The 16001-nt window shown below is 38.1% G+C and overlaps 2 protein-coding genes across 2 annotated transcripts; both read right to left on the bottom strand.

Annotated features, from left to right (window-relative positions):
- Nucleotides 1-823: 823 nt before the first annotated feature.
- On the bottom strand, nt 824-2429 carry LOC110541741 (olfactory receptor 8B8-like). Its single transcript, XM_021628445.1, has 2 exons — nt 2419-2429; nt 824-1757 (listed from the first exon to the last, which is right to left on the bottom strand). Exons 1-2 carry the CDS (start codon nt 2427-2429, stop codon nt 824-826), a joined length of 945 nt encoding a protein of 314 aa, XP_021484120.1.
- Nucleotides 2430-13391: 10962 nt separating this feature from the next.
- Nucleotides 13392-14255, bottom strand: LOC110541739 (olfactory receptor 8B8-like). The gene has a single exon (XM_021628447.1). It carries the CDS (start codon nt 14253-14255, stop codon nt 13392-13394), a length of 864 nt encoding a protein of 287 aa, XP_021484122.1.
- Nucleotides 14256-16001: the final 1746 nt, after the last annotated feature.

Genomic DNA, 16001 nt, shown 5'->3' with positions numbered 1-16001 from the left:
CAATGTGTCCAGAATATTTTCTCTCATTCTTGAAACTTTGCTAACCCAATTTCATCATGAGTATTAAGTATGGGCAATATCTTATGAGTAGAGAAAGAAAATTACATAACCAAAGCATCACAGAGTAACACAAAATCAAATCAAACTGCTGTTTAAATTTTCATTAGTGATTCTCCACACTGAGATGTCACATTCCTGTGCTACTTGTCTCTTGCGCCTGCATGCTGTGTTCTCTTTTCTCTTCCATGACTCCATTATCTTAATAAAAAGAGACTAAAAACTTTCAAAGGCTTTCTCTAACAGAAAATGATACAACTCTTATATAGATTTACAGAACAAAAACAGTGCAGTAAAATAATAAGGTGGAAATGTTACAGTCATTTTTGAGAAAATCAACTTATGAAAGAAAGAAGTTTTAATAAAATAGAAATATCCCTCACTCTTTTTTGAAATGAAATTACAGGAAAAGTAGACAAAAGTATAGTGAATAACATGAGAGGCTTGAATTCTGATGAGTGATAGTTGTTCTTGATTTTTATCTTAAGTAGTTGTATGAGATTATGTAAACCATCACATTCTAACAGGCATTCTTTTATCTTCACATAATAAGTAAAATGTATCTGAAAAGAATATTAAATGCACAGAATTTTGTAGTTGCAAGTTATGCTATATTTAAGAATAAATGAGGAAGTAAATTGCACAAGTTTTTAAACAGCCTAAAAGCCAAAGTGAACAACAGTGGGAAATATTTAAAAATATTACATAAAAGGTGTGACTAAAATATGTATTAAACACAGAAAATTTTTCTATGCTATGACTATATTTAAAACTTCCTCCTATTCAGTATCTTTCCCAGGGAAACTTTAACATCTTTGTTTCTCAAGCTATAGATTAAGGGGTTTAACATGGGAACTACAATGGTATAAAAAATGGAAGAGATTTTGCCTTGATCAATTGGTATTGCAGAGGAAGGTTTCAGATACATAAATCCACATGATCCAAAGAACAGAGAAACAGCAATTACATGAGAACTGCAGGTGCTGAAGGCCTTGGACCTGCCTGTAGTGGATCTTATTTTGAGGATGCTAGAGAGGATGAAGCCGTAAGAGATAAAGATGATCACACTGGGCAGAATGATGTCTTTTCCCCCTACAATGAAAATTTCTGTCTCATTGACATAGGTGCTGGTACAGGAGAGCTGCAGTAAAGGAAGGACATCGCAGAAATAGTGGTTGATGATGTTACTATCACAGAAGGTCAGCCTGAGCATGAAACCAGTGTGGATCACAGCACCAGAAAATCCCGTCAAATATGAACCAAGCATGAGATAAGCACACACCCTTGGGGACATGACAGTGTTATACAGGAGTGGATTGCAGATAGCCACATAGCGGTCATAGGCCATTGACACCAGTATGTAACACTCAGAAACTATGAAAAAACAAAAGAAGTAGAGTTGAGACATACATCCCATGTACGAGATAAGATTCTTCTTCAGTACAAAATTCATCAGCATTTTTGGTGTAATCACGGAAGAATAACAGAGATCAACAAAAGATAAATTAAACAGGAAAAAATACATGGGGGTGTGTAGGTGAGCATTTAACGCAATTAAAATTATCAATGTCAAATTACCCAACACTGTGATCATATATATTACTAGAAACAGTAAGAAAAGAGGCGTTTGGAGTCTGGGCTGTTCTGTTAATCCCAAGAGAATGAATTCAGTTACAATAGAGCCATTTGCCAGAGCCATTCTTCTCTAAGAGAATTTGTAAAGAGAAAAGAATATAGCAAAATTCGAGAGCAGAATAGATTTTCCAGTAATATCTTCTCCCAAAAATATGATGTATACTCTCATAATGTTTAAAAATGCTCAGCATGAAATTAAAGAATCATTTGCCAAGTATGGTGGTGCATGCCTGTTGATCCATCACTTGAGAGGTAAACACAGGAAGCTCAGGCCTTCAAGGTTATCCTAGACTATACAGTTTGAGTCCAGTGTAGGCTACAAGAGACCCTGTGTTCAAAGAGAAAGACAGAGAGAGAAAAGAGGAAAGAGAAATAGTCAGAAGAGAAACATTTTATGATACATGTTAATATATATCTCTTTATTTTTAAACTTTTATTAATTACATTTTATTCACTTTGTATCCCCCCCATAAACCCCTTCCTCCTTCCCTCCTAATCCCACCTTCCCTCCCTCTTCTTCACCCGTGCTCCTCCACAAGACCACTGATAGGGGAGGTCCCCCTCTCCTTCCTTCTGATCTTAGTCTCATCAGGAGTCGCTGCGTTGTCATCTTCTGTGGCCTGGTAAGGCTGCTTCCCCCTCAGGGGGAGGTGACCAAAGAGCAGGCCAATTAGTTTATGTCAGAGGCAGTCCCTCTTCCCATTAGTATAGAACCCACTTGGACACTGAACTTCCATGGGCTACATCTATGCAGGGGTTCTAGGTTATTTCTGTGCATGGTTGGAGCATGAGTCACTGGAAAGGAACTCCACAAAGAGAGCAACAGAACCAGAAAATTAGAACACAGGGGTTGATATATATCTTATACTACATATTAGAATCTGAAAAATTAAAAGCATCATATTATCACTAATTTCACCATCAAAGATGATTCTAATGCTCCCATTTGCCTTTGCAGCATCCTAATGTAACTGCTAGAGAATTCAGGGAAGAATGAAGTGAGATAGGCAGGATAGATTTCTCTTATCTACTTGTTGTGTGGTGCTGGCCTCTTAGGCACAATATCCATTACTGTCTTATTAAGACAAGCTGTGATTACCTGCATAAAATCTTCAATTCTCCATCTCTTGCTCTTCCCTCACAGAAGAGGCTCAGTAGACCATCACAGGAGAGTCCGGCTATTTTCTCTGTGCTAAATTTCTAGTTGTACGTAATTCTGCCTCATTTTACATAGTGTTTTAAAGTGCTGGCTATGTAGAGTTTGGAAGGTTAACTAAAGGGAAACTCCACTTGTCTACTTTAGGGAAGTACCCATGCTGGCATAAGACTTTTCACTAATGAAGTTGTGTTGGGGTCATCCATACTCCAGTTAGTTACACCCCATTCATGCTGCTGTAAGTCCAATAAACTCATTGGTTCCTCAAATTAGTCTTTGGTAAGACCATTACTTTGATCCAGTTTGGGAGCCCTATCTTAGCGAGCAGCTGAGTAGTTCACATCTCCCTTGGAAAAGTTCCTATAGCACTCACCTGCTATACTGAAGTGTTCACAACTTCAATCCTTTCCCAGTAAACAATAGAAACCTGGTGATGAGTTCCCAGACTAGAGGTGGAGGCATGAACACTGATTTTAAGAAAGACTAAGGTAGTGCCTGTGACACAAAGAGACTCAGGAATGAAAAAGAGTGTGAGAAATGCATATGGACTGAAATTTACTGATAAAGACTCATCAGGCACTTTGTTCAGGATCTGAATGTTCTCTGCCCACCTTCAAGATGCTTAGGAATGTTCAAAGTGTTGACTACGATTAACATGTGATATTTTATACTTTGGGATTTCCTAACAGGACTTGAATTAACTTAAAATATCTTCTTACTCAATGTATGCACACAAAATACATAAAAGCATCTTACATATAGGACGCATATCTGAATTAGCTTCATGGTTGAGTCATTTCACAATGGATGTTTCAATCAAAACATAAAGTCCTAATTGTCGTATATAGTATTTAAAAATTAGTAGTATACCAATAAAGTTGTTAAATAAAAAGCACAACAATTAATATGAACAACTAATTAAAGTGATTAATTGAAAACTTACCCTTTTATGAAAGAAATCTTTGTCATGTCTTTATCCCTGCAATTCAAACCTAGCAGTGTAGTGTTGGGCTGTGAGGCTTCGGTTCCTTTAATTACAAGGTGAAGTAGAATAAAAATAATCTCTTCTGTTACCAGATATTTTTGAACTACTAGTTAAAACATACAATTCCTAACCTTCTGAGAAATGCTAGGAAATAAAAGCAAACATTCTTATAATCACAATTCCCACTAGATGAGTTTCCCTCCTCACATTCAGGTGGATTTAAAAGTCCCATGTATTTTTATATGAGAAACGTGGGTGAGAAGAGATGCTAGATGCAGACAGACAGAAAATGAAGCAACTGCATTTATATACCAGGTAATTGCACATCTTTAGTTACCTGGGGACTCAGTGTTTTCACCTGGTCCGGCCTTCTCTTCAGGGATTATACATTGTCCAATATTGAGTAATAGTGAACTTCAGGCTTCCATTATATTTTATCCATTAGGAGAAATTGGTTGTGCTCCAACAGTCTTTGCACATGTTTCCGTATCACTTCATCAAAGTTTTTCTTTCAGCTATATGGTAAGACATATCAAGTACCATCTCACTGATAACTCTTGAAATCACTTTTAAGTTAGTTTCTGTTGTTGATGGTGTGTGTTTAGTGTTCTGGACCTTATACTCCTTTTTTGACTGGGCTATATGTTCAGCCCTCCACAATCACATTATTTTAAAAAAAACTATGTTTTTTGATTAGTTACAGTTTATTCACTTTGTATCCCAGCTGTATCCCCCTTTCTTGTCCCTTTCCAGTCCCATCCTCCCTCCCTCATGTCCTCCCATGCCCCTCCCCAAGTCCACTGATTGCGGAGGTCCTCCTCCCCTTTCATCTGAACCTAGCTTATCAGGTCTCATCAAAACTGGCTGCATTGTCTTCCTCTGTGGCCTAGTAAAGCTGCTCCCCTCTCAGGGGGAGGTGATCAAAGAGTCAGCCACTGAGTTCATGACAGAGACAGCCCTTATACCCCTTACTAGGGAACCTGCTTGGACACTGAGCTGCCAGGGATTACATCTGTGCACGGGGTCTATGTTATCTCCATGCATGGTCCTTGGTTGGAGTATCAACCAGTTAGAGAAAAGACCCCTTGCCCAGATTTAATGATCACATTCTTTAATTTAAAATTTTAAAACCATTTTAATTAAAAAATATAATTCCATCACTTTCTCCATTCCCTTTTCTCCCTTCAGATCCTCCCTTCAAAATTTCCTCCCTCCAACTTCTTCCATGTCACAACCTCATTCTCAACTTGAAAACCTCTTGTTACCAGACTATTATTGTTTTACACACACACACAGGTACGTGCTCACACACACTCACACAATTAGTCTACAGAGTCTCTTTTGTTTGTTGACTACTTTGTATTGAATAACTAAGTATTAGGGGTCTTGGAGAGCCTTAAGACTTGGCACTGTGAGAGGGCAGAAAAGATAATTGGAGAAGGTACAGACATTGTAGGAGTTAAAGCCCCAGTATCCAAGTGGGTTCCCTAGTAAGGGGAACAGGGACTGTCTCTGCCATGAACTCAGTGGCTGACTCTTTGACCACCTCCCCCTGAGGGGGAAACAGCCTTACCAGGCCACAGAGGAAGACAATGCAGCCAGTTTTGATGAGACCTGATAGGTTAGGGTCAGATGGAAGGCAAAGAGGACCTCCCCTATCAGTGAACTTGGAGAAGGGCATGGGAGGAGATGAGGGAGGAAGAGTAAGATTGAGAGGGAATGAGGGAGGGGCCTACAGCTGGGCTACAAAGTGAATAAACTGTAATTAACATAAAAAAGAAAATTTTAAAAAGCCCCAGAATGAAAGGGATCATGCAGAGATGCAGAGGCTTTACACTATGAAAAGAGCACAAGAGTTTATTGGTGAAAGTGCAGCCTAAGTGCAGCAGGAGATCCAATATTTTGAAGACACCAATACTGTGGGACAGCCACCAAGAAGAGCATAGTCATGGAATAGAGCCTAACTGGGCCTATTAGACAAGCTATGCATGCTGCGGAAAGCCATTTGGAGATACTCAGAAGGTCGTGAGGGAATCTAAGTATCCAGTAAGGATAAAGTATTGACATTTCCATGAAGAAGTAGCCCAATGAGGTCAACCTGCCATCAAATCACTGGCTCTTTTTATAGCAATTTGACACAAGCCATCTGAGAGAAAGTACTCACAACTAAGTCTGGCCTGTAGCATTTAATGCTATTTTTTATTTGTTTGTTTGTTTAATTAGTGATTAATTGGGAGGACCATCCTCAGCAGAAGACCCTCTGGTGTGGTCTTCTGTGAGTGCTGCCGTCCCTGGGCTGCTGGTCCTGGGTTCTATAAAATATCAGGAGCAAGCCATTAAGTACAAGTGGCTTAAAGGAAAGACAGAACCAGAAAGAAAGATGCCTCTGAACTTATGCAGTACCAAGTTTATTGGCAATCACATAGAAAGATACACAGGCATATTTTCATCCATCTGGATGAATGGATGAATGGATAAATGAATGTCTCAGACCATGCAGGCAGATGAGAGAATGATCTTATGCCATATCTGATGCGAGATTGCCTACAGTAAAAAGATGGCTGCAGTCTTTAAAGAGGTGGAAGTGACTAACTACCATAAATAAATCACCTTCCTTCTCATATTTCCTCACTTCTGGAGTTTCGTTGTCCATCACAAGGGAAGCAGAGAAGTGTATTCTTTCAGCAGGAAACAGTCGTTTCAAATTCAAGAGGAAATAGACAAACCAAGTCTGTTTTTCTGTTGAGAGGGGGTCTTTGTTGGAGGAAGTAGTTCTCGATTTCTGAAGGAGCTCTGGAAGTGGAAGTCTTCTAGTCACTTAGCAGAACTTTTAACTCCATAGGTTAGACTGGATTATATGACTGTCATCCTGCAGTCCTGAAGAGACTTGAAAAATAGTTGTGAGAGAACTGTAAACAAACAATTTGGTTATAGGACAAGACTGACTGGTTGCCCAGGATGTTTGAGCGAGGGGAAGGAGTGCAGGGTAAAACAGAGAGTGGGCCTGTGAGAGGAAGTCAGCATAGAGTCAATTTAAAGTAGCCGTGACTGGTCCCATCAGGATGAAAAAGAGCTAGCAGAAGCAGCAGTGAAGCTCAGAGTATCAAAGGAAGAGAACAGAAGAAAATAGAGGGCTAATGTGAAGAACTGTATCTTGAATGAGGTGAAAGGGATGAAATACCCTTTTAGCCAGTTTATTTACAGCTTCTAACCGGTCTTTCGTAGATATATTTTATGAACAAATGGAGCTGTTGGGAGAGTTAACATGGTGCATTGTGTTTGGTATATGGTGAAGTTCAGTAAGTAAAGCATTTTGAGACAGGATAAAAATAGACATATGAGGATAATAAAGAAGAAAGGTGTAATCCAGGGAAGGAGGCAGAGTGCGAAGAAACCAGAAACCCATACATAGGAGGAGGCCTGTGGCTGAGATTTTCTCTGTCCCCCATTTCTAGGCACCATCACAACCCCGTTAGGCTATATTGACACAAATGCAGCATGTTTGCAGAGGAGAACACACATTCCATTCTTAGCAGCAGTCCGATCTAGTCCTTTTTAATTTCAGAGCACCGCAGCAGTCACAGAGTCCAGCTGGCTCTGTACAATGGTGAGGTGGTCTCAGCTGATGAAACTGAGAGGTCAATTGATGCAAAAAAGGCTTCAGTAGAGAGGTTTTAGTTTAAAAAGTCCCAAATCAATGTCCAGAGTGACAAGAAGAGGGATGGGTCTGATGGTCCATGGCCCAGTCTCCCCATTTCTGTGTTCGCCTGGACTGCTTTTAGAGGTTTCAGTGCACAGATGTTTCTTATAACTACTTTGAGGCTGACAATATCTGATGAGGGGGGAAGCAGTTAGAGTGCCCCAGAAATGAGTCCGTACAAGACGCCATGATAAAACTTAACACGTGGTAAAGATCCAGAATGTAAGTGCAATCTTGTGTGGAACATTGAGAGACAAAGTTACACGAGAAAAACTTTTATATCAAGATTAGCATGAGTTCAACATAAGATTAAGTATGAAGTTAACATAACGTTAAAAGCAATTGTACAACTGGCTGTATCATGTTCCATAGTTCTGTGGAAGGATAAGATAACTGGATAAGATAAGATAATCAGCTATAGCAGTTTATGAGACTCCTGCATAAAGAGCAGGAAACTGGAACCTTTGTAAAAAATTAAAATTAAAAAGTCAGTTAAAGTCAGTGCTTAAGGAATGAATCTGAACCAAAAACATCTAAATAATAGTCCTTGCTTCCAAATATGACAAAACCTATATATTTGTTTAATTATCAAAATAAAATTTTTAGAGACAACTTGATTTTAAAATTCTAATAATTGGTACTATTATGTTAATGGCCATATCTAGTATTTGAAGATATGACTTAGTACATACTTTCAACACTAAATGGTTATACTTACATTCTAACATTGTACAGTAAATATATTTTATATCTCCCGGCCAGATAAAGAGAGAATTTAATTCAAAGTTGTATTTCCACAAAACAAATGGTTTTCAATTTCAAAAGTACACTCCCTGAGATAGTGATCGCCTTGCTTCCTCCTCAGCATGCACTTCTCTAGAACACTCTAGAACATCCTGAGTTGCGGAGGCAGTCACTGCCATCTCAGGAGTACATGATTCAGTTTACAGTGAACAACCAGATTTTTTAATTAACCCTATTAACAGGATTTTTTTTATTAATCTCTGTATTCCATACACTCAGCCTACAGATGAAAGGTAAAGGCAGTCAGCTATGTCAAGTGCATGATAAATAATTTACACATAACAGACTGAATTGACAAAGAAGGCCAAAATAAACTCTTTACTTCTTCTGCTGATGGACAAGTCTCTAGGTCAACATATACTGACAGCAGTAAGCATGCTTCTTGACATCATTCTATTTGAAACGATTAAATATTTAGAGGCATAATTTGTAAAGCAAGATAACCGAATAAAATGAGCTTTAACGATTAAGAGTGTGATGGCGTGAATAAGAATAACGCCCCCCCCCATTGGCTCGTATATTTAAATGCTTAGTCACCAGAAATGGAAACATTTGAAAGGAATGAAAGGATTAAGGAGTATGATCTTGTTGGAGTAGCTGTACCACTAGGGGTGGGCTCTGGGGTGTCAAAGCCTCCATGGGTCCCAGTATTTCTCCATCTCTCTTTCCCTGCCTGCCTGCCTGCTCATCAGGATGTGAGACTCTCAGATTCTGTGTACCACCATGCTCCCTATCCTGAAGATAATGAACTAACCTCTGAAACTGTAAGCAAGTTCCCATTTCAACACTTTCTTTTATAAGAGTTGCCTTGGTGTCTTTCCACAGCAATAGAATAGTGATAAATACAATTGGTTTTTGGAATGTCTTAGGAAGCATCAGCGAGAGTCACTGCCAAAGACCGAATACTCTTTGTGGACGTCAAGGCAAAAGTATAGGTACTGGCCCGGGAGCTCTCAATCTAGACCCCAGAAACACCACACATATCATCCACCTTTTTATCATATATATATATGGGGTTCCAGAAAATGGCTCTTGCAGTTGATACAAGTTTGTTTCATGCAGTGCCCATCAGGTGGTTTACAATTGCTTGTAATTCTAGCTACAGGAAATATGACATCCTCTTTTGGAATACATGTACGTGATGCATATGAACCTAAAAAGACATGAACACACATAAACTTTTAAAAATGATCTGTGCTAATGATGCTTTCCAGTAATCAACAACTTGAAATACAAAGGTATTACATATTAAGGAAAAAAAGTGAGGAAGTGGTGAAAAAAAGGTCTGACCTTTAAAATAGAAGAATAAAAACTATGGTGCAGTGCACAGATGGAAAACATAACAATGACCCAGTATGAAACATATGATATGAGTTTCTCATAAATATCAGAGTCCATAAGACAGTGGGAGAATTTTGGACACTACAGTTGGAACTTGGCATTTGAGAGGCTATATTTATTTAATGACAGTCCTTTGGGGTAGACAGAATTGTGTTATTTTAAAAATTATTAAATTCAGCAGAGATCTCAAGACTAGTTTGGACTGGTAGTAGATTTGCTGAGTCTCATGGAAGAAGTAAACTTGATGAGATATGAAAAACTGTGGCAGATCTGATTGATCTAAGCCACTATGTCAAATAGATTCATAAGGTGTAAAGCATTTAGGTGGAAACTGTGAAAATGGGGAGGGGATAGCAGAAGATGGGGTCTGTAAGAGTTATTTGAAATCAATTATGCCAAGATTTGAACTGATCCAAAATTGCTAGTATAAATATTCCTGGAAAGCAAAATGTAGAAATAGTAAGTCATTGGAAGTATTTAAAATATTTTTATAATTAAATTTTCTTTATTATTGTTATTTATTAAAATTTGTTTACTTTGTATCCTGGCTATAGCCCCTCCCTCCTCTCCTCCCAGTCCTACCCTTCCTCCCTCTTTCCCCTCTAGCTATGTCCCTTTCCTAGTCCCCTGATAGGGGGAGATCCTCATCCTCTACTATCTGAGCCTACACCCCCGATCAGATGTACCCCTTGGTCAGCTCAGTCTCCATGTGGCTTTCCTAGTAAGGGGAGCAATGGCAGTCACTGGCATGAACTCCTTTTCCTGCTCTTTAATCATCTGCCCCTGGTGAAGTAGCCTTACTAGGTCACAGAGAAAGATGATCCAGATAGTCTTTTTTAATTTTTATTTTTTATATTAATTACAACATATTCACTTTGTATCCCAGCTGTAGCCCCTCCCTCATTCCCTCCCAATCCCACTCTCCCTCCCTCATCTCCTCTTCATGCCCCTCCCCAAGTCCACTGATAGGGGAGGTCCTCCCCCTCTTCCATCTGACCCTAGCATATCAGGTCTCATCAGGACTGGCTGTATTGTCTTCCTCTGTGGCCTGGTAAGGCTGTTCCCTCATCAGGAGGAGGTGATCAAAGAGCCAGCCACTGAGTTCATGTAAGAGACAGTCCCTGTTCCTCTTACTAGGAAATCCATTTGGAGACTGAGCTGTCATGGGCTACATCTGTGCGGGGGTTCTAGGTTATCTCTATGCATTGATCTTTGGCTACATCTGACTGAGCAAGGACATAGGTCTTCTCCATGCTTGATCCTTGGTTGGTGCATCAATCTCTGCAGGCTCCCCTGGACTCAGATTTGTCTCCTTGTGGAACTCCTGTCCCCTCTGCGTCCTTCTCTCACCTTACTCTTCCACAAGATTCCTTGCCCTCTGCCCAGAGTTGAATTAAACCACGCATGTTGATGGTAATGCCATTGAATGGATCAAGTGATTACTTTGGACAGTAAATCAAGCATTAAACCAAGCTCTGCTTCCAAAACTAAGCAATGGAGAAAACAAAACACCTAACTTCAATTTTTCAATACCAAAACATTTAATGGATACTAGATAAACAAGTGTAAATGTTATTACAATTATCTTAGGAAATATTTTAACTATAAAGCGGTATCAGATAAGGAATCTTCAGCTTAGTCTTTTTTTTTTCCTTTTTTTTGGCCAGCTTTCTCTGAGGAAAACAATATCATTTCTCCCCTTAGAAAGATATCAGCACAGGTGGCCTGCTCACCAATGTCCTTCAAATACTTGTTGCTCTCAAATCAAAGTGGAATTTACTCCTTTATATTGCATTTGGGAAGTACACATGGAAGCAAGAAAAGCAGGAGTAATTTAGTTCTATTAAGGCCCGCTTACTCTTATGATGTAGCACAAGCTGACAACATAACTAAAGTGTTTTACATTTTTTTATAACTTAGCACATGTGTATCTTACATTTTGACCACTTTCGCCCCAATATTCTTATCACCCTAGCGCACCCTCCCCTATCTCCACAAATCTAACTTTCTTATATTTATGTCTACTTTATCTGGTGACTCATGGACCCATGGAAATAAACCAAGGACATCTGTGCGACTATCAGGTTAGAGCTAATCATTTAAGCCTGGTGGGATCAACAGTATGAATACAATTAAAGACATAAATTCCCCTTGTCCCAAAATCTACCAGGAGCCAATAATTGAAAGTAAAAGTGGGCTCTGTAAATTCTCCTGACCTTGATTGATTGTCTGGTCCTTTGTGGGCCCATTGAAGATGACAAAGTGGGCATACACAAGTCTAGAGAATCCCAATGTGAAGCCCTTCCCCTTACTGACACTTATATAGTTCCTACCTCCTCCTCCACAGTGTTTCCCAAGCCTTGTGTTGAGGGGAGGGGGTGATATAAATTACTTATTTAGGATTGAGCTAATAATCATTGCCTGTTCTCTGCATTGGTAGTCCCTAAGTTGTTCTTTCTTCTTGTTCCTCACAAAGGGAGCCACAATATTTTCTTGGTTATTTCTCACAATGCTGTTTGTGTATTCATCAGGCTCGCAAGTCCAAGAAAAGCTTTATGAACAGTGGAAGGTTATTACAGTGACAAACTTCTGCAGAGCAAGAAATATGAGAACAAATTACTGCTGAATTTTCATTGATCATTCTCCATGCTAAGATCTCCTATTTGCTGTTTATGTATTGCTTTGACCTGTGTCATATTTGTTTGCCATTTTCCTAAGATCATATCCTTTCAACAAGACCTCCAAAATATGTGAGATGCTTTTTTCAAATGAAGCCATTTTCTGAACCTGTTTTCTGCCAACTACAGTGGCACAAGAGTCATAATATTTCCAAATAGATAGAACCATCAAGAAGTCCCCCTTAAAGAAACACCGCTGCAACAAAATTCCTGTATTAGATTTATATACCATAAGGAAAAAAGTAAAATGTTTTACTATAACAATTTAGTGAAATAAAACTAATATGATAATGTACACACAAAAGATACCAGAATAGATGCAAGACTTGAAAGGAAAAATATAATGAATCATTCTGAACACTACATTCTTGGAATTGTGTAGTATGTAAATTATTAACACAGCTAAACTTAGGAATCATCATAATACAAAATACTAAAATATGCTATTATCTTTAAATGAAAATCATCAGACATCTGACAAAAAGAATGTTTAATCCGTATTATGTACTGCTGCAACATGAGTTGTATTTAATTTAACAGTAAGGCAGAGCTGTGCTTATCTGTTAAACACTGGGATTTGGAAGTGACATATTCTCACCAAGTGGAGGACAGAAGACAAGAGTAGAGATATGAACATGCTCATGTTTTATTTCAATGACAAAAAATACCTGTTTCCCAAAAGAAATTTAAGCTGCCTATTATTGTGTTAAAAATGGCAAGAATCACTCATTATTTCCTAGGATGATCTGTATAACAATAGTGAACAAGTAAGATAAACTCTGCCCTGTTATTAAAAGAAGAAATATGACTAAAGAAGATATTTTACTCAGGAAAAGGGGAAAATACTATTAAATAAAAAATAGTATGGTAAGAAAAAAAACATCTAATATGAAAGATCATACAAACTTTATTAAATACAGATATTCTTTGAGCTATAATTATAAGCAAAAGGAAATAGAGTTTCTAATTAAAAGATTTTCCTTCTCAGAGTTTTTCTCCAGGCATCTTTAACATCTTTGTTCCTCAAGCTATAAATTAATGATTCATCATAGGAATCACAGTGGTATAAATAATTGAAGATGTTTTCCCATTATTCAGTGGTCCAGATGAGTTGGGTTTGAGATACATAAATGCACCAGATCCAAAGAACAGGGAGACTGCAATTATGTGGGAACTGCAGGTGCTGAAGGCTTTGGACCTACCCTCAGTGGACCGCATTTGAAATATGCTGGAAAGGATAAAGCCATAAGAGATAAAGATGATGACAGTGGGTATAATGATGTCTTTTCCTGCTACAATGAAAATCTCGATCTTATTGACATAGGTGTTAGTGCAAGAAAGCTTCAGCAAAGGGAGGACATCACAGAAATAGTGGTTGATGGTGTTTCCATCACAGAACCTAAGTCTCAGCACACATCCAGTGTGGATCATTGCACCAGAAAGGCCCATGAAATATGAGCCAAGAATAAGGTAGGAGCACACCTTGGGAGACATGGCAATGTTATACAAGAGTGGATTGCAGATAGCCACATAGCGATCATAGGCCATTGATGTTAGGACATAACACTCAGAAATGACACAGAAACAAAATAAGTAGAATTGGGTCATACATCCCACATAGGAGATAACGTTCTTCTTTAGTACAAAGTTCATCAGCATTTTTGGTGTAATTACAGAAGAGTAACAAAAGTCTACAAAGGATAAATTAAAAAGAAAAAAATACATAGGAGTGTGAAGGTGAGAATTTAGCACAATGAGAATAATTAAAGTCAAATTCCCCAGTGAAGTTATCATGTACATTACTAGAAAGAGCAGGAACATGGGCATTTGGAGCTCAGGCTGGTCTATTAATCCTAAGAGAATGAATTCAGTTACCATAGAGCCATTTGTGACAGCCATTTTTAAATAAGCACCATGTGAAAGATAAATAAATGGTGGGATTAGAGGGTCAAGCAAGACTTAACACCACTGATGACAGAACTGAAAGCAGGGCTGTCAAGTCCTATGATGACTGGCAATAGAAGTCAAGGGGAGGGGAGAAGAACGATGCACACAATAGCATTGCCCTTATCGCCTCTCAGCATTTGTTTATCTTCCTCTTGATACCAAAAGAAGCTCTAGTAACTGGTGATTACAATCCATTCAGAAATCTGGGTGAATTAGAACCACAAACACTGTTTCTAATTTAAAACAAAAGAACAAGAATTTAGGAATGGTGAGAACTCTGCTACACTCACATTAGGTTCCCTAATATAAGAACTGTACATGCAAAGTGAAATTAGTAATTTAAGCATTACAACAAAATTGTCTAGCGATTCTGAAAAAGACTCTCTTTGCTGCTCTTGGACGTCCATACGGTAATTTTTCTTGAGTCTTAGGACTTTACAAAATGTTAAGAAAATGGCACAACTTTGTTTCTTGGTCTGTAGCAGTGTGCTGTCACTGTAACAAAACACATTTGGGGACATATTACACGAAATGCACTCTATATGTAATCTCAGTTACATTCACACAAGCAGAGAGTGTTGAGCTGTCTTCTGGAACCCAAGAAGGAAAAATCAGATGATTCCAGTCAAAATGAAATAAAGTTCAAATATCTAGCATGATTGTTTTCTGGACTGTTCAACATGTTAATGAAAATTAGTTAGACCACATTGTGTATCCAGATTTCTTAACGTGATACAACATAAAATAAGATTCTCATTACAAAAGCACACACCAAACTTTCCATATAGAAGGGAGCACATGCCAATTAGCATCATTGAAAAGTTATTTCACAATGAATTGCGAACAATTATATATAATTTACCTTTTAATTTATATCAATCAAATTGTTTTAAAGATCAAGAAAAGAATATGACTGCTTTCAAAGCTTATCTATTCCTTATTGGTGTTATTTACTGATGTAGTTCCTGAACACAGTTCCTGGCTCTGCAGTATTGTTATATTTTATTTTAAGAGCTTATGGCAAAACAAATGCTGTAATTCTACAAATTTTCTCATAGTTTAACATAGTAACCCTTAATCTACTAAAACATCAGAGGAGAATGAGCATGTTGTCTATTATCATTCTAGCTACTGAGCAATCAAACACTTCAAATAATTTTAGTAATATAATACACAAGGCTATATGCAAAGTAGAGGCTTACTCTATAGCTTCCCAGGAACACAAAGCAGAATTAAAGAGAGAATGATGTGACAGCCCTTTCATACTTTGCCATAACGGGTAATTCATGTCTTGGGAATTTGACTTCTCTACACGTTTCTCTATGGGGATAGTACATATTCTGTGCTTGAGCCAACTGTGAACTCCAAATTTCCAATCACTTCCATCTCCTCAGGGAGAGCTATTGTTTTGACTCTTTCTCTCATTGTTCAAAAGTCTCTATTGACAATGATATATAAAAGTCCCTAATTATTTGATGTAAAATATTTCAATGAATATCATAACAGAATTCAGGCATTATATCTCATAACATATCTCTCAATTTTTTTTCAGTTTGGTCTTCTGGGAGTGTGTCTAAGTATGTTGTACATGCTAGGCATGTAGTCTACCACCAAACTCATTTTCTCAGCCTTCAAAATCAGTGTAATACAACATATTATTTCTAAGATTATGCACTTTTTATAAATTTCTGCTTGAAT

The sequence above is a fragment of the Meriones unguiculatus genome, chromosome 1 (assembly GCF_030254825.1).
Source record: "Meriones unguiculatus strain TT.TT164.6M chromosome 1, Bangor_MerUng_6.1, whole genome shotgun sequence".
Lineage (NCBI taxonomy): Eukaryota > Metazoa > Chordata > Mammalia > Rodentia > Muridae > Meriones > Meriones unguiculatus.
Note: the sequence above shows the minus strand (reverse complement) of the source record. Positions and strands in the feature narration are given on the sequence as shown.